Source organism: Marmota flaviventris, chromosome 5, assembly GCF_047511675.1.
Source record: "Marmota flaviventris isolate mMarFla1 chromosome 5, mMarFla1.hap1, whole genome shotgun sequence".
Taxonomy (NCBI): Eukaryota; Metazoa; Chordata; class Mammalia; order Rodentia; family Sciuridae; genus Marmota; species Marmota flaviventris.
This window is the reverse complement of record NC_092502.1, coordinates 156703201-156722476: the sequence shown is the minus strand read 5'-3', so window position 1 is coordinate 156722476 and position 19276 is coordinate 156703201. Positions and strand designations below refer to the sequence as shown.

General features: G+C 41.9%; 1 protein-coding gene across 2 annotated transcripts in view; it reads right to left on the bottom strand.

Moving 5' to 3' along the window:
- Positions 1-19276, bottom strand: part of Ctnnd2 (catenin delta 2) — a 356516-nt gene that overhangs the window by 162353 nt on the left and 174887 nt on the right. For both annotated transcript variants that reach the window (XM_027943890.3, XM_027943891.3), the window contains exon 5: positions 10336-10519. In XM_027943890.3, coding sequence (XP_027799691.2) covers positions 10336-10519 — 184 coding nt within the window. The remainder of the gene's footprint in view (positions 1-10335; positions 10520-19276) is intronic.

Genomic DNA, 19276 nt, shown 5'->3' with positions numbered 1-19276 from the left:
AGGGGGGACAGGAAGATCTTTTGAAGACTTGAAAAAAAAGAAAAGAAAACCTTTCATACTTTTTGTAATGGAAAGGATAAGGAGATATAAAATCCTGAAGATGGAAAGCTCAGGAGCTCTAAGACATAAATTTTAAACTAGTTAATGGCAAAAAACCAAAACAAAACAAAACTTTTTTATGTATAAAAAAATGTGTCAGTAAGAAGAAGTTGAGAAGCCATGGAAATTAAGCAATATTATTATCTCCTGAGGCACTAATTTGGGAAAACACTCCAACTTGCCCCCTCTAGGGCAGCCAGGTGTGGACCTACACATCAGACTGTCTTATTTTAATGATGTTCTTCAGGGCTTCCAACAACAAATTTCACGGATTCATCCTCTCTCCATTATCTGCAGTACCTACCACAGGGCCTGGCACAGGGTAGGGGTCTGAAAGAATATACCCCAAGAGAACCAAATGTTGGTTCATACAACTCGTGTTTATATTATATCCAGTAGCTTCCTGATGATAACATAGCATTTTATAAGCTTAGTGTGTTCAGAAGGGAAGTGCTATCAAAAGGTTATCTGATGTGTCACCCAATGAAAACACACCACTCAGATCACTGTTGCAGGAGTGCCACTGACTGAGGGGCCCTGGCTGCTGCACCCTGAAGTCCATTTCCTTGCCTTCTTTTATGCTAGGGCTTCCTCTCCCCTGGGTGCTCCCAGCCACGGAGGAGATCAGCAGCAGTGAACTTGTTCCTAGGAGATATGGTTCAAGGGTGGCTGGGCTCAAGAACTCTCCGATAGTCTTGATGAATTCTGCTTAAGTCTGAGACATTCCACTGCCTGCTCACCTGCCCTTCCTTCCTTTCCTTCCGTATGTTATGGTTGGAATACGAGTGTTTCCTGTGTTAATGAAGGAAAGTTCAGGGGTGAAATGGTTAGACTATGCAAGCTGTCATCCAGTGAGTGGACGAGTTCATTTGATAGGTTGATAACCTACAAGGACTCACTGGGGGTAACTGAAGGCAGGGAGGGCATGACTCAAGGAGGTGGCTCACTGGGGACATGCCTTTGGGGGTTACATCTTGTCCCCCAGCTCCTCCTCCTCTCTCTCTGCTTACTGGACACCATGAGCTAAGCAGCTTTCCTCTGCTATGTCCTTCTGCCATGATGCCCCCCTTACCTAAGGCCCACAGCAATGGAGCTGACCGATCAAGGGGTGAACCTCTGAAACTGTGAGTTCAAAATACATTTTTCCTCTTCAAAGTTGTTCTTCGTCAGTGTTTCGGTCACAGTGATGAACACCTAACCAACACACCTTCCTTTCCTTCCTTCCCCCTCCCTTCCTTTCTTCCTTCCTTGTCTCTTTAACTTGGGGTCAGACCTGAGCCATGGTTTGAAGGTTCTTCTAGTTCCTTTGGTTCCCTCCCATTTTCCTCTCAGGTGTTTTCCCTAAGAAAAATTTCTTTCATCGACTGCCAATTCCAACTTGGTGTTTAGACCCAGCACCTGGACTGAGCGTTACCTCTGCCCTCACGGTAAACAAACACATATGCCCGTCCTTGGGGGCATCGCCTGGTCTCTGTCTTGTGGAACACAGAAAAGTGGCAGAGACCTAAAGGCGTCATCATGCAATCTGGGTATTATTTGCATACTTCTTTCACGTGCAAGCTGTATGTCTCCGGGGAAGTTACGCTTATTCTATGAGCATCAGCTTCTGGATCTGTAAACAGGATCAGAATTCCTGCCTCAGGATTATTGGGACAGCTGCATTAGGCCGTATGCATGTTATAGAAACATCAGAATGGGCTTCTAGAAGGGGCTTTGTCAGAAATGAATTTCCTCCTGATGGTCTTGTGGTTTCAAGGTCCAGTATTACACCAGTCAGGCCACAGCTGGGCCCCAGAGCCATGGCACTCCCTGGGGAGAACCCACTTGGGGACACTGATTATCAATGGGGATGCCCACTTAGGTATGTCTCTTCTGGATCCTTACTTAGAGAATGTCTGGGGTCAGCTAGCAAATACCCCAACTGTGTTGCAGTTTCTTTGTCACCTTATGAAGGACTGCAGGCCAAACCTTTCTTCACAGCCAGGAAACTGAGGCCAAGATAAAGCTGCCACGTTTCCTTCAGGATACTGGACAAGATGCTGCAAAACTGGGGTGCAAATGCAGACCACCTGATTCTTAATCGGAGGTCATTTTATTTACTCTTCAATTCAACAATTAGAATTGAGGATGAATATAATATGTACAGAGATTTTCTGAAAGTCATATTTTTACACTAAATCAAACTATTGATTTCATCAAAATTAACTATCCCCCCCCCTAAAAAAAAGAAAGAAAAAAGCCCATTAATTGGCTTTTACAGTCTTCTATATAAGGACTTTTCTGAAAGTCCCTCATGTGGGTACTTTTGTGACAGTGTTAGCTTATGTAGGGAACATTTTCTATAGACTACTTTTATGATCACTTCCATCTGGAAATAGAGACTAATAACATTAGCTTTTTTAAAGTTAGAGAATAAGTATGATTTTTATTTATATTGCTCATGAATCAAATATGCTTCATACTGGTAAACGTGACCTTGCCATAAGAATGTTTCATTTATTAAAAATTATTTCCCAGAGTGAAAAGGAACAGGGAGACCCACTATGAGAGCTGCAGGCTGAATTTTATCTCCCTAAAATTCATACTCGAGGTCCTCACCTGAAGTCCTTCAAAATGCGACTGTATTTGAAGACTGGGTCTTTAAAGAAGAAACAATTTATGAAGTCTTTAGCAATGGTCTTAATTCAACTTGACTGGAATCTTTATAAGAAGAGAAAATTTGGACACACACTCAGAAAGAAAGCCAAGGGAAGACACAGGGAGAAGCCAGAAAGCTACAGGTAAGGACAAGGACCTCAGAAAACCAACCCTGATGATCGTGACTCAGACTCCTGGCCTCTACATCCTTGCAGACATCTCTGTTACTCAAGCCACCCTGTCCTCGGGACTCTGTCATGTCAACTGAGCAACCTGATGCAAGTAGAGACCCTGTCCTCGGGACTCTGTCATGTCAACTGAGCAACCTGATGCAAGTAGAGACCACCACCTCCTATTGGCTGGGCTTGGGGTCAGTGAGCTAGTCATGCTGGGGAGGTGGAAGCCCTGTCCCTAGTGGGGCTGCTCTGGTGGGTGCCAACCAGTTGGATGAGTTCTTAAGACTCCTGCTCGTGCCCCCAGTGAATTCTGTTCCCTTCACAGTAGAAGACCTTCACTGTTGAGTCTTAACTCAAGAAAACAAGATATTCTGATCATATTGAACATGGAGAATGCCCATAAAGAACTTCTTCTGCTTTACAGAGAGGGTGGGAGTTGGGGAGGGATGGGGCAAGGGGTGAGTGTCTCCTCTGTTCTCGAACCACAGAGACCAAGTCCTTTCCCTTCCAGAGACCCTGGACAGAGAGTGCTCCAGGCAGAGCTGCCCACCCTTGCCCTGGTGGAGACTGGGGTAAGCCAGTCCACAGCTCATCACACACCACTTTAAAAGCACTTTTAAGACTCTTTTTGAATAGATGAAAAACACTGGCAATAACCTGACCTTAACACAAAAATAGCACCATTTCCCCTTCTTAGTCACGGCTAATGCAAGTGTAAACCAGATAAAATAAATGTCCTTGGAGCATTCCAGCTACAGCGTGATTATCATTAGCATTACTTTATGATGGGGTTTTCTCAAGGTCACTCTAGAATTAGTGGCACTGTGGGACTGAGCACTCATCCATTATATGGGTTAAAATGACTAATTGAGGGTCTGAGTTTAATTATACTCATAAGCACAGGCACAGTGCAGCTCCTTTGATGGCTTAATAACATTCTTGTGTACACAAAGATAGATGGAAAAAATTAGGGTTGTATATTGTTGTCCTTTAGGACAAGATGCTGAAGTGGGAATAGAATAATAAAAATAAATAAACGACTCAGGGGCACCAGGAAATGAGCTGGGGAAGCTAGCAAACCCAGCCTTGTGCACATGCTCGGGCTGGAGATAAAGTCCCAAGTACCCATGACTAAATACAGTGCAGCTATACAGTAACGTAGATCCGAGTCTCTTATTGAGCTGCCTCTTAGATTAACAGGAAAAAGAGGATGCTAGCAAGGCTTTACCTGCAGCTCACTCTGAAATGATGATAATGGCCACGACAGGGATCTTTAAGGTATTGATTTGTGATATTTTCAGTGGGAAATGCAGCCACGTTTCACAGTAAGTCCAGAAAGCATTCATTCTGTACACAGCTGCTGGAGTTACTTCCAGAAATGACACTTATATCATGTCATGCTACCTGTATAAGGACGCAGAATAACTTCTGGCTGTTAGATAAATCCAAGCCACCTTGAGAAGCTGGCTCGAAGTCCAGAGAATAAGAGCAGTGAGAGCAGAAGTTGGATACAGTGTGGGAAGACCCTTATTGAATGGAGGTTGGATGGAACCTTCTTCAGCTGAGGTGAACATATCTGGGCTTGAATAACTCAGTCCTGCTCACACATGCTGCTTTGTTTTGTATCTGAGCCACGGATGGGAAGGGCCTGTGTACAGAAACACAGGTCCCTGTCTGGGTTGTTTGTCCCCATGTGTGGGCACTATTTGGGGACAGGCCGTGTCTCTTCTCTGAGTTACTTACTCATTTTTCTCCCTGTGCTGTGTCCACAGGTGACTACCTGGTTTTGTAGGTGTCTCTCCATTTCTTACTGGGGTAATGTGTTCCTTTCCTGGGGATGCCAGTATGAAGCATCACAAAATCCATGGCTGAAAGCAACAGAAATGTATTCCCTTAGGGTTCTGGAGTCTAGAACTCCAGAATCAAGATGTTGGTGGGGTCATGTTGCCTCTGAAGGCCTGATGGGAGGATCCCATCCCTCTTCCTAGTTTATGGAAGCCTTCAGCAATCCTTGGCCTCCTTTGCTTGCCACTCCATCCCACCAGCCTCTGCCTGTCTTCACTTCTCCCTTCCTCCTGTACATCTCACTGTGAGGCTCTTCTCTTCTTACAAGGACAAGTACAACCTGATATGAACTATGTCTCCAAAGGCCCTATTTCCAAATAAGGTCACAAGCTGAGGTTACGGGTGGACATGAATTTTGGTGGGACATTTTCAGCTCATCACGGGGAGCTCAGCTGACATGAACTTGTCCAGAGGCAGAGCCCATCTGACCTCACTCATCAGTGTTCAGACGGGGTGGTCAATACGTGTTTTCAGTTGAAGGTGGTGACGGTGCCGGCCAAAGGTTAACAGATATATCTGATTACACTGTGTGCAACAAAATAGTCCCGAGTACAAAACTAAATCCATTTCAAGATCTGCACAGCCTGACAGGCTATCTGAAGTCCGTTCACCAGAAGAATTCTTAATCATAAAATGAAGAAGAAAAGATTAGCAATAACCTTCATATACATGTCTTCAGTCTTTTTAACTATTTGCTACATTTATTTTGAACCATATTTTTATTTTTATTTTGGTGGTGGTGGTGGGTACTAGAGGCAGTCAACCACTGAGACACATCCCCAGGCCTATTTTGTATTTTATTTAGAGACAGGGTCTCACTGAGTTGCTTAGCACCTCACTGTTATGAAGCTGGTTTTGAACTTGCAATTCTCCTGCCTCAGCCTCACGAGCTGCTGGGATTACAGGCACGCGCCACTACACCAGGCTGAACCGTATTTTTAAATATCAGATATTAAAGCTTGAACCAGGCAGAATTGGAGCAAAAGACACAATGAGAGAAGGGGAAGAAATGAGGAAGGCGAGCATGAGTTGGGGCACAGCAGGGGATGAAACCCTTCCCGTCCTGCTCTGATCTCACAAGGCTAACACCCATTCCCTCCCACAAGCCGGCCACCATCACTCCCATCAACCCGCTTCTCCAACAAAATGTAAGAGATAATTTTTTTCATTTCCCTGTCCTTTTTCCTCAGTGACAGATAGATATTTCAGGAACAAATAGGTAGATCTGCTTGAGAAAAAATCCATCTCCCACTCCAAAATGAATTTTAAATGGAAAAGGACTAAGGGCATCCACTGTTCATTTTATATTTGCTATGTGCTTAAGTTTTTGCTGTGTCAACATGCAGGACTTTTCCAAGAAGGTGTTCCCTGCCTCTTAGGGAAGGCGGGGGCAAGTGGTTCCTCTCTCTAGAAGGTACCCTGAAGCTGGCTCCTTCACCAGGCAGGGTCTGGAGCCACTGCCACGGATGCTGGACCACGCCCACTGCCCAAGAGCAGCACAAGACAGTGGACACAGTCTCCCGAGATTGGAGCTCGTAAAGGCAGGATGACATCAGCCTCTGAGCTCCATATGACAGAGGCACAGACTTATCTCTCTCTCTCTCAGATTTCCCTTTGCTGAGCATTTTTTTTTTTTTTGGACATTTAGGAGCAGTGAAATTTGCATTCATAAAACTGTATTTTCTTTCTGAAAAACAATAAAAAATGTGATCTCTTTATAGCAGCTGCTTAAATCTTTAACCCTGGCTTCTCACCCAAGATGACATAACACATATGAATTGTTTAGGAACAAAAATCAAGAGTAATGATTTCTAATGGTGAAGTGATAGATCTTCTCTATCCTGTGCTCCTACTGGACTGGTAAGCTACACTGGCTTAGGAACTACTATCCCGGGAGGGAAGAGTTCTATTTTCTTTTCTCTATCTATTCCTGAATCTATAGTTAACAGAAACAAGCCCCAAATATCAACTTATCTTAAATTTATCCAATGATGGAGGAGTCTGAGTACTGTAAAAATCATGTCAATGTCATTGTCTAGGATATTCCTTAAAAACAGCCTTCTCTCAAAGAAAAGAAAAGGCAACTATAACTGTCTAAATGAAGATTCAAGATTGGGCTAAGAGACTAACTCTGTCCAAGCCACTTGCCACTCAATATTTAAATTCTGTCTTATTCTGTTTTCTGTTATTACAGAAAAGAATTGATTCTGGGTACTTTATTTAAAAAGGAAGTGGGGGTTTTTTTAGGTCAGAGTTTTGGAGACTGCCAGTCCAGGACAGGCCAGCCCATCTGTTCAGCTGTGGTCAGGGCCTCCTGGCAGTGATACTACAAAGGCAGGAGTGTGTATGGGAGAGATCATGTGGCAAAACGAGAAGCCACAGAGATTTGTGGACCAGGATCAGTCTTTTAACAACAATCTTCTCAAAGGAACTAACCAGGTCCCCCCTATCACATCAATCCCTTCCCACCAGACCCCGTCTCTGAACGGCCCCCTCATCTCTCCTCCTCACCACACTGAGGACCAAGCACAGCAGCTCTGGGGGACAAGTCAATCCAGACCACAGCAAGGCCTTAGTGGAGGGAAATGGAAAGGAAGGAACTGGGGAGAGGAAGAAAGCAATTGGCCTTTTAAGGCAAGAGGGATGCTGGCCAAGTAGAGGCCACCCAGTAGGTGGCTTGACTATATTTGGGTCAAAACTTTCAGGTCCTTGGAAGGCAGAGATTCTATAAATAATAATAATAGTTGAAGGTTGACTTAAGAGTCTAGTCTCTATGGACAATGCACCTCGGAATTCCTGGACTTCTCCCGGGCTGTGCCAGACCATGTCAGCTGCTCTTCCTGGCCATGATGCTTTCCCTTAAACCCACTGAGGCAGTCTTCTCCATGCCTGGCCCAATATCACCTGATCCTCGAGGTCATTTTTGCCTACGCCTGGCTGAGTTCGTGACTCCTGTGGCAGTTTTCCTCCTGTGTTACCCTAACTGTGGCGTCAGCCTGAGAGTAGGACACCACCTTAGGGCTGACTGTATGGATGGCCCTTTCTTCCACTAGGCACGAGTTTCTAAAGTGCAGGAGCTACTGTGTTGACCACTTGTCTCCTGCCTGGTTCCCCAAGGCACACACTAAGTTTTCAGCAAATGCTTACAAGATAAAACTACTGTAAGCAAAAGCAGCCTAGGAAGGATTTTTTTTTTTTTTTAAATGTGAATAAAGATCTAGGAGTTTCTAGAAAAAGCAAGAATGTAAATAAACCCATACTAAAACCTAAAATCTTCTATCATGATGTAGGCATTTGCACCCATTTGGGTATGTTGTCAACATTATTTCTCAATAAATGGAAAAACAAATTCCTTGAAACTTTACATCCACTCACACTTTGATAACTTTATTTTGGCCTCCTCCAGGGCTGATTTCTTCCTCTCCCAGTCAAACCTGATCATCAATGTGAGATGATTCATAAACACATTCAAACAAGAGAGGAGCCCCCGGCATGGTGATGCACACCTGTGATCCCAGTGGCTCGGGAGGCTGAGGCAGGAGGATCCAGGTTCAAAGCCAGCCTCAGCAACTGAGAGAGCCCCTATGCAACTCATCAAGACTCTGTCTCTAATAAAATATCAAAATAGGTCTGTGGATGTAGCTCAGTGGGTAAGCACCCTGGGTTCAATCCCCTGTACCCAAACACACAACAAGGACAAAAAACAAAGACAAATAAGACAGGCGAAATCATACTGCTTTTTGTAGGAGGATGGAAGTTTAATGGATTAAGGGAGAAGTTATCACTGATTTTGATGAGTTTTGGTTTGTCACTCGCCTGATAAACCCAGAGACATGGGACATCACAAGCCCTGGTTGCATCTTGGCTAAGGAAACCTTGCTTTGGCTACAACAAACTCTTTTCAAACCAAATGCTCTCTTCTTGTGCTTCCTGTGTTACTACCACTTCTAGCCAGCAGCAAAAGCCAAAGCTCTGAGTGAGCAGAGAAGGATGGAGAGTCTCCTGAGTCTGACCTACCTTTGTTCTCACCTCACCCTCAGCCAAGGGCTTACAAAGGGGGCCCTTGTCATGCACCAGTCTAGCTTCTTCAGCTACTTTTTCATGACAGTGCTACACGTGTATGCTCTTAATGGCAGCACCCCAAGCCTTGAGTCAGTCATCAAGAAGATATAATCATGCTCCTATAGTACTCAAATTTCAACTTATAGAGCTAACTAGCTCTTTACTCTTCTGCCATTGAGTCTGAGACACATAGACGTCGTTAGGAACCATGACAGGCTTGGTAAGTCAGGGGCAACAGGGAGGGAAAAACTAATCATAATAAGTGGAAATAACTGATCTAGAAAGATCAGGCTGAAAGGTGGGGATGCCTGCAGCTTGAGCTTTGGAAGGGTTACATTTCTCCTGCTGAGGCAAGAGGTTTCTGAAGGGTAACAATTAAAGAAGTCATAAAATTAATGCCACAATGGAGGTATTTTGGAAAACTGTACATTTGGCTTACATTAGAGACTACCCATGTCAAAAATTCATGAATTTGGGACCTGGAAGAAAAGCAAAATTGTCAGAGGGTCCCCACTTCTGTGAATGCATGGAGATATGCATGGATCCTGTCTCTTTATCTCACATTCTGCATACACATTCACACAGAGGCCCCTCTCAAGACTAGGCTGAGAGTGTTATTATGAATATTCATGACATGACGATTATTAATGTCACTGAGGTGATTTCATTCCTGCTCGGCAGAGACAAGTTTTTATACCTAGAAACCAAATAAGTGTTAAGAGAAATGGCAGCTTTGCACCAGCCCAGCGAAAGCAACTCTGTACATTTTAGTCTTGAAATATAGATTATTTGACTAAGTGCTTTTAATCACCCCCTCCTTGCCCCCATCCCATGATTAACCTCATCCTGGGGAGATTTCCAGCTTTGACACAAAATGCAACATCCTTGGGAGCTCAGGTTCCAGAGTTTGTAACTGTATCTTGATTATTACTTTCTTTCGTAGGAGTCAAAATTAAACAAGGCATAAAGAGGCTCTAAGAAGTCTCAGTAGATTTCTGGGGGATGATTTTGTAAAAATGCTTTGGGAGAGAATTACCACATATTTACAACTTCTATTATTTACAAAAGCATTTAACACAACAGGCCTTATGAAACAGCTCTTTCTAAGAACCACAGACTTGCACAGTCACACAGAGAATTGAAAAACAAAAACAAAACCAGCTACTGGTGATAGTTAAGTAGACCCTTGCACATCTGTTGTCGACTCCCCAAGCAACTGGCCTGTCTGGTTATTCTTTATGCATGATATTACATCAAACGACCCAAAACTATTGTTTTCAGTTAAATGAGTCAGACCCAGGTGTAGGTGCAGGGCAGTGGAAGATGCCTACACCAGTTCAGTGCAGGATTAAAAACTTTTGGTTAGCTTCTTATACTGCACTGCCCCATCAACACTCATCTTTGCAGAACAATCTGGCCCTTAGGAAGGCAGCAGCGAAAGCTACAAGGAAGAGTGCCTGACCCAGGAGGACCCAGGGAAGATGGCAGGAGCAGGCCCTTGTGCCGCGGGACTGACCTTAGGCACCCAGTGGCATTGCGCAGCACCTGTGATGAATGCAGCTGTATTTTCCGATCATCCTGAAGAGGTGAATTTTCCCAGCCTGAGTGGGGGATAATCACCGCGTTGGTCAATACTGCCAGGGCGTCCTGGATGATTGGCATTTTGAGTGCATCACACGACGAGAGGTTCCACAGGACTCCTGCAAGAGACACAACAAGGAGAGAGTTGGTGGCTAACAGTCGTTCTCATCTCACAGTGTTTTTCTCTCTGGAGTGAAAGGCACCTGCAGGAAGGAGTGAGGCAGCGTGTGGGGGTGTGTCTTAGAGCCTGATCCTAATTCTAGGGCACCCATTGGAACCTTCTAGAAGCGTGCTGTGAAAGACAGGTGAGCAGAACCGGGACATGACTGTCTGTCTCATCATGAAGAACAACTAACTCCAGAGGGCTGGTTGAACTGAGGCTCTTACCCTGCTTCAGTGAACTTCTAATATGATGGACCCAAGCTTCCAACTTGAATCCAAGACCAAAGACGTGTGGAAGTTATTCAGAACAGTCTGCTAGGTCTTTGTTTTACCCAGCACCTCAGCCTGCCTGTGTGGCTGACCTCAGTCACCCAGCTTCTACACACCAGCAGCTGCCATTAAAGGGACACCTGAGACTCCAGCAGGAGACTGATGGCAATTAGCACGTGAAGCAGTTTGAACGTGGTGTCACTGTGACAGCTTTGTCAGTTTTTCTCTGGAAGCAAGCTCATGAAGGACCTCTAGAATGTTCTTTCTTAAATGGTGACACAGGGAGCATGGAGGGCCTGCCTGCCGTGGGCAGAGAGGAGCAGTAATTAAGGTGGGCAGGGAAAAGAAAAATTGCAGACATGTGGAACGTTTTAGGTTTTTAGATACATGTTTTCTAAAATGAGACTAATTCTGGAACTGGCCCATGGGCATTGCAGGTTATAACATCATTTGAAAATGCTTTTAAAATAATGGTTCTATTTTTTGCTCAGAATAGTTCACATAAAGGAAAAAGAAACAGTACGCTACTCTGTTCCCCTACTGATGAAAGCCTTTTGCTCCTGCAGCCTAAACAGGCATCAGCACTGCAGAGATGGGGATCAAACACTGTAGTTGTCTTTAGAAAAATGACTTCCGGCTTTAACAAACTCTCAATCTATTTTAACCAGATGAGATTTTGTTTTACCCACCATCTGATGAATAGAATATATAGAATGAACTTCGTTCTGAATTTTTTATTAGTTCTTTACACATGTGGAACCAACCAGTAATACAAATGTGACTGTTAATCATTAATTAAGCAACTATCACAGTGACTATAAAGTTCTATAAAAACATGACTGCAGAGACAAACCCCTTTAACTGTCTTTAGAAGTAACATTTACTGGGAACTTTATTTAAGTGAATACAACAGAGATGAAATGGTTTTGGTGCCTGTGGTCCATGAATCAGTCCCATAAGGCCCGGGGTTACCTGGAGGGCAAATCTGGACTGCCTGTTGGGGTAAATAAAGTATTTTTGTAACACAGCTGTGTCTGTTAATTTGTGTATCTTCTGTTTGCTTTTGTCCTCAGAGGGAGAGTTCATTATTTGTGACAGAGACTGTATGGTCCACAAAGCCCAGTAAATACACTACCCGGCCCTTCACAGAACAGCTGTCCAACCCTCCTCAACCCTCCGCGGGCTCTGTGAGCATGCTTGAACTGCCATCAGTGTCCTTCCGTGAGTGGACAAAGGTGCTCAAGGGTGTAGAGAAGGTGCCCAAAATACTTCATGATTTGGACTACTTTGAAATACCAGGAATATTAGTAGATGCATTTGTTGTTTTGAAAATAGAGCATGAAGCTATTCATTTATCTACTAAATGTTTTACAAACTTTGATCATCAAAATAATAAAAATGATTCTATTCATTCATTTGCAGTCTTGAAAAATATTTTTAGGGTACAAATACCCTACAAATACAAATAATTGATTTTTTTTTCTGTTTTTTAAAAGCACATTACAGAGTAGCTAAAAGCACATTAAAGAGAAGTAAATTAGTAGCTACTATTGTGTTTGAAGGTATCTTTTAAGAATGTCATGTTAAAGCATTTGTGCACGTTCCTTCAATGCAAAGACATGGAAACATAACTTGAAATATTCTCATTCTTAAATCCTGATTCAGAAATACTAAGACATGAAAATTGAGGTTTAGGAATAAATGCTTTAAAATATGGGTGATACGTTCTTTCATAAAATACAATTCCTCCAAAAACTAAATATAAAGGAAAAAAATTGCATTTTAACATGAATGTGTTTAAACCAATCCAAATCAATTCTTATTTTATTTATAGCTTTTAAAAATAAGTACATTATAAAGACACATCAAAATGAGATTCACTGTGGTATATTCATATATGCACATAGGCTAGTTTGGTCAATTTGATTCCTTTGTTCCTCCCACTTCCTGACCCTTCTCCCCCCTCCTCAATCCCCTTCCTTACTCCACTGACCTCTCTCCTGTTTTCATGAGATTCCCTCCTTTCCCCACCTTATTTTGGTCTAGATTTCAGGAGCACTAAAATCAGCATGTCATAGCGATCCTGCCACACGAATGTTTGTAGCAGCGCAGTTCACAATAGGCAAGTTATGGAACCAGCCCAGATGCCCGTCAACAGATGAATGGATACAGAAGATGTGGTACATATAAATGAGGGAGTTACTCAGCCATTAAGAAGAATGAAACGGCATTTCCCAGTAAATGGATGGAACTAGAGAACATCCATCATGTTACATGAAACAAACTTTATGCAGAAAATCAAGGATTAAATATTTTCTTTCAAAGTAATTTTATGATAATTATTTTTAGTTTTCTAATGAAAAATAAGAAGGAGGGAAAATAAAAGAAAGATTAAAGAAAAATTAAAAACTCAATTTCATATTTGACAAGAAGAGGATAAAAAAGACACAATTTGAGGTATCTTTATCTCCTTTAGGTTTCTCATTAATTGCAGTATAATTCAGACTTAGTTCACAATCATTCCAGGCTGGATTCATCTGTGAGTCACGTTCCAATGAACTGAGTACTTGACCATATCTCCGAACCTTAATGCATGTCTGCAGTCAACCACAGGTGCTTGCTGAGCTTATTACAACAGCAGAGTCTCCATCAGGGAGAAATTTCTCACCTTCATATGAAGAGTGGGCTAAGTAGATATAATATTGCCAAATTCCTTTTGGTGGAATTCAACAGGCACCATTTGAAATTTTGATATCAATCTTAAGAGTAGAAGCAGTAGTCTCTGTGGACAATTAAGATAAAGGTGGATAATGTCACCGGGAGCATGAGGGAGCTCCACATCAATCCTGTAAATACACACACACACACACACACACAAAGCTGAAGGGAGAGGGACTAATAGAAGACATTGGATATAATTAGTCATCCTCTCTGAACAAATGGAAAATGGTGTTTTGCTCAGATTTGTATTCACCCCTCCCGGATTTCTTCCATAGTGGTTTAGGATATATCTACAAATATCTTGACATTCCCTTCAAATGATGGAGCCCAATGCTTCTGAGAGGACTGAATTTAGTTACTCATTACTGACCAACAGAAAATGGTGGAAATACTTGGGATTATTTTAAAAGGTACTGTGGATTCCTCCAAGTTTTGTCTCAGAAATTGCCTGTTTTTAGGAGAAGCCAGGTGCATCCACAGGAACCTCAGCAGCCCTATGGAGAGGCCACTGTGGTGACGTCAGCAGCCACACAAGGGCATGATTTTGTAGTGGGCCCTCTAGCCCCTTCTGAACCTTCAGACAAATGACTTCAACCTCATGAGACCCTGAGCCAGAACTACCCAAACTGGCTACCCCTGGACTCCTGTTCTGTTCACCTCCCTCTCTTCCTTTTCCATTCCCTCTGTCTGGTGGGTTCATCCCCCCGCCTTTTAGCTTTGAGCATCTTTTTCAAGTTTCAACTCCTCTCTCCTATTCCTAAGTTCCATTGTGAGAACATAAAAGATACAGGAAGAAGGATCCTGCTGAAGTTTGTAACTAAATTTTAAATGCATTTTAATTTAAATGATAAATATCTAGCTTTTTAAACCCGTACCATTCATCATGTGCAGGACTTATTAAAAGGCTAAGCAGTTCTTTTAGTTTGGAATGTCTGCCTTAGTTTCCTATTAGTGCTTTGACAAATTAACACATGGTGGCTGAAAGGACACAGCTATTTATTTCCAGCCTGGAGTCTTGCATGGGCTAGCACGGTGCACCTCTGGAGGGGCCCGACTAACCACTCTGCTGGAGGCTGCCTGCTGCCTTGGCTCGAGGTCTGGCATCCGTCTGACCTGGCTTCCATCATCACATCCCCTTCTCTGACTCGGAACTCCTGCCTCCCTCTCATGAGCCCTCTTATGCTGCTAGTGAGCCTACCTGGATAACCCAGGATAGTCTCAAGACCCCTAATTGAATCAAGTTCTGCAAAGAGCCCTAATTCAATCACACCATGTAAAGCAGCATCTGCAGGGTCTGGAAATTAGTATGTGGACATCTTTGGAGAGCCACCAGTCAGGCTAACATAAGTCTCCCTAAAACTGTTGGTATATTTAGAATGAAATTAAACTTCTTGTGGTAGCTTTTCCCTACGTCTCTAAGTTCATGGTGAACCAGATTCTTTGTTCATTTATTTACCTCTCCATACATATCCAGCACCTGCCATGTGCCAGGTTCTATTAGACACAGAGTGGAGCATCAGTGAACAAAACCCAACTCCCTGGCCTGGGAGCGGGTATGGCAGCAGCTCTCGTCATTATGCTTTAGTCAGAGTGGCCTTTGGTCCTCTCCTCCAGCACACATGCTCACTTGTACTACAAGACCCCCAACCTGCTGCTGCTGCATTCTGGATCAGTGGGAGCTACCTTTCTGGCTAAAAATAGAATTTCTGTAGATTCAAGGGATAGAATTCCACTTAAGTATATCTTCATACAGACACTTGGTAGCCAGAACTACCAAAACTGGCTGCTCCTGTCTGGCTCAGTGTCTGGCTTTGATTTTCAGCAGAGCCCTTGTGTCCAGCTCACATTTTTCATTACTTATTGATTTTCTGCTATCAGTTGCTACTCTTTCCCACAGCAAGGTCCTCATCACTAGATGGGAGCAGATGCTGACTGAGTGTACATAACACGGAGAACACACTCAGTGTTCACACAGTAGCTCCAGCATAAGGACCATACCCTGGCATCCAGGAGCTTACCAGATAGGAACCACGTAAAATAGCAATTAATAATGGTGTGCTACGACCTTTAAAAGATGTCATGGACTCCAGGCAGGTTTCATGGTACTAGAAAAATGACATAATAGCTTGAGAGAATAAAACAGAAAATGTGAGATGTCATTTTACAAATAATAAATCCCCAAAGAGAATTCAAAAATGCACGTAAGTGGAATTATATACTGTGAATCTATAGAAATTCTATTTTTAGCTTGCAGAGAAAACTTTATATCTCCAAAAATTACTCATCCATTTAGCATTGGAAGGCTTATCTCCAGTGCTTCATTTGGGTAATTTCATTACATGAACTCCCTGATAATTCTAAATTAGGCAAAGTAATACTACCCTTTCAACTCATGGGAAAACTGTGAAATAGACTGAATTGAGTAGTCTTCATTCACAACAAGTGTCTCCACTTATTTTTATCTGAAGATAAAATTAAAATGTAGTAGTTTGGTTGATGGTCACCCACAAATTTTAATTTACCTGAAGAAGATATGCTAATTTCTTCTAGATTATAATCTGTAATAAAATTGTTTTATAGCATCTCTCTGCTCATTCCTCACTCTTGACAGTTTCTCTCTATGTAAAAGATTACTGTTCCAAATATAATTCTGACAGTAAGTTTAGTTAAGAAGACATTTAAATAACTAATTATGTATAATAAATATACCTAACAGATAGTTTATTTTTATTTCAGGCAGAGGATGGCTCTTTTCCTTGAGATCATCCATATTCATGAGCAGTAATTGGTTTATTAAAATTTCTTTAATAAAATCTTAATTACTTTAATTTGATCCTTTATTTTGTCTCAGTAGAGGGTGACTATGGTTTCTTTTTCCTAAAGGAGATGATGACTATCTTAATAAAAAAATTAACAAAAAATACTTTAATAATAGCAAGTCTTAAATTATGAGAAAAATCAAATATTGCCTCGTGGTCATGCAAGACTTTATTATGGTCCCCTATTTGTTTTCTGCTATTTCTTTTCATTTGACATACCTAAAACACAATCCCCAGACCCACGAGGCTCAACCCCAAATCCAGAGATAGTTGGGCTTAATTTATTTTTATTTTTTTTTAAGTTGTTGATGGACCTTTATTTTATTTGTTTATTTATATGCAGTGCTGAGAATCAAACTCAGTGCCTCACACGTGCTAGGTAAGTGCTCTACCACTGAGCCACAACCCCTGCCCCTAATTCATTTTTAAAATGTTAAAAAAGTTTATTCTAAATTAATCAGTTAATGAAAAATTAATGTATTTTTTTAAGCAAACTTACCATTTATCATATTTTGAGAAAGATGGTTTGTGACCCTGGGAAAGGAGAAAGGAAGAGATAAATGGGGGCCGAAAATCTCATCACAAAAAAAAAGTCAGTTAGGGGCTGGGGTCATGGCTCAGTGGTAGAGCACTTGCCTAGCATGTGTGAGGCACTGAGTTTGATTTGCAGCACTGCGTATAAAAAATAAAATAAAAATCTATCAACAACTAAAAAAATATTTTTAAAAAGTCAGTCAGGCCTAGTTAGGGTGGTGGGAAGGGGTTACAGGGGAACCCATGCTTAATTTTTACCATTCCCCCCTCATTTGTATATTTAGCTCGTAAGTGGGTAGAGGGCTATGGATCAAAACCTAGGGGCCCTGAACTCATGCTGCCTTGGGGTGCACAAACTTCCAGGAGTATTTGGGTGCAGACTATCACACTCTCAGGTCCCTGAGAAGCAGAGACCCTCAGGGTAGGGCTGTGAGTTGAGATTGTCTTGAGAGTCCTTCTGATGGAAAAGAGTCACACACACAACACTGTTGGAAGTTTTGTTTTAAATAGAAACATTTATCTTGAGTGTGTTAAAGCTTATACCAAAATGTTGTTTTAATCTCAGGGATTCCTTAGGGCAATACTCCTCAAGCTTTCTTTTAGGAGTCCCAGGGGTTGGTTAACCAGAAAAAAATGCCCTCTGTTCTCCTCCTTAATATTCCCGTGGAGGAAGCTGTTGGCCTCTGCAGTGGGGATCAGCATGGCTAAAGCCTCTTCAAATTTCAACTCAGACATGATGAGCTGAGGGTCTAGAGAGACAGGGAGGAGATGAAAGGAGGATTGGGCTGGTAGTGGAGGGAAGGACTGGGAAGACCTAGACTGTCAGCATCCACGACTAATCCACATCCTACTATTGACACACAGGCTTCTGGTTCACACGCAGAATTGATTTTAAATAGTAACATGCACACCAATCCTAAGATTTCAGTAGTATTATTCTTACTTATTTAAAATATATATATAGAATGTGGTTAACTGCAGAAGGCTGAGAGTGAACTGCTCATCTTTACATCTGAAAGCAATTCAGACCTTTGCTGTTTCACAGCAGGCAAAATCTGGTTTAAGCTGAATAAATCTACCTGGTTCCCATGAGATATTTTAATTGCCAAGGTTCTAAAGCAAGTTTGAGAAAAGATACAGCCATCGATATTGAAGCTGTCTTGTTCCAAAGCCAAAATGAATCTCAGCAACACTTTTAGATTCAAATTTCTGCACCAACAGCATTTTTTAAAAGTTTACACCAAGTTTGTGTAATTATTAATATAAGCAAGAGGCCCATCCTTACCTAAAATTTTGATTAGTAGTTTTAAAAATTATCTTCAATGTGGTTTTAACAGCTCGAATTAAATTTAAAAGGAAGTAATTTTACAGAGAGAAGACTTTAAGCAACTTTTTTTTTTCTAAAGTAATATTCAAATATTTAAAACTCACCTACATCTAGGATCTCTCTAGTTTAAGTTGGCATAAGCACATCCTAGTTTCTTTAGAATTCTTCCATTACATTTTTATAATAAAGGGGTAACAGACTAGATTCCACTCATGGAAAACAATGCTTATCTTCAACTTGGGACAAAGCAATGCAGATACTGAGAAGGAGAAAGCTCTTCCCATGGTAGGTTTTAATTTATTTGTTTTTGTTTTAAGTAGTTGTATTTGAAAATAATTTGGGTGCTATTATCTGACAGTGGCCATCTGTGAAAGTCATAGGTTCACCTCTGATCACAGCATTTTTTATAAATGAACCACAGGATTCGGTATTTCTCAATTCCCAAGAGTTCAGTGGTTAGGATGTAAAATTAAGTTTGTTTAAACTGTAGTCTCCCCCAATGACCTTGGGTCTGTCACGACTCAGAAAAAAATGTCACCAAAGCCCCCAGACTGCTTTGTAACCCCAGGAAAGCAGTCCTGGCACTCTCTTCCTAAAAGTTACAGCTGTCCAAGATTACGTACATCCTTTTAACTGGCAATCACTGAATTCATATATGTGTTGATTCAAGTGTTTTTAATATGTATATACAAATATACACACACATATTCCTTGGTTGTATTTCTTGGTAGTTTTGTGCTCTAGAATTATATAAGTTAAATAAAGTAACTTAAGTTTGTCTCTTTCATAAATGGCACGATTGAGGGAGAGAGGGAAAAACAGAAACAGAGAGAGAGAAAAAGAGAGGGGAGACAGATTCAAAGACAAACAACCCCACTCTCAGATGATTTTAAAAATTAGTGCAGTAGGTGAACTTGCCATGATCTCTGGCCCTGTGCTAATGATTTGGGGGCCGACACAGTTTTCCACGTTGAACAAAGCTAAGTCCAATTAAAGTAACCTGCTGCCAGATGAAATCTCAAGCACGGACGTTTGGAACATGA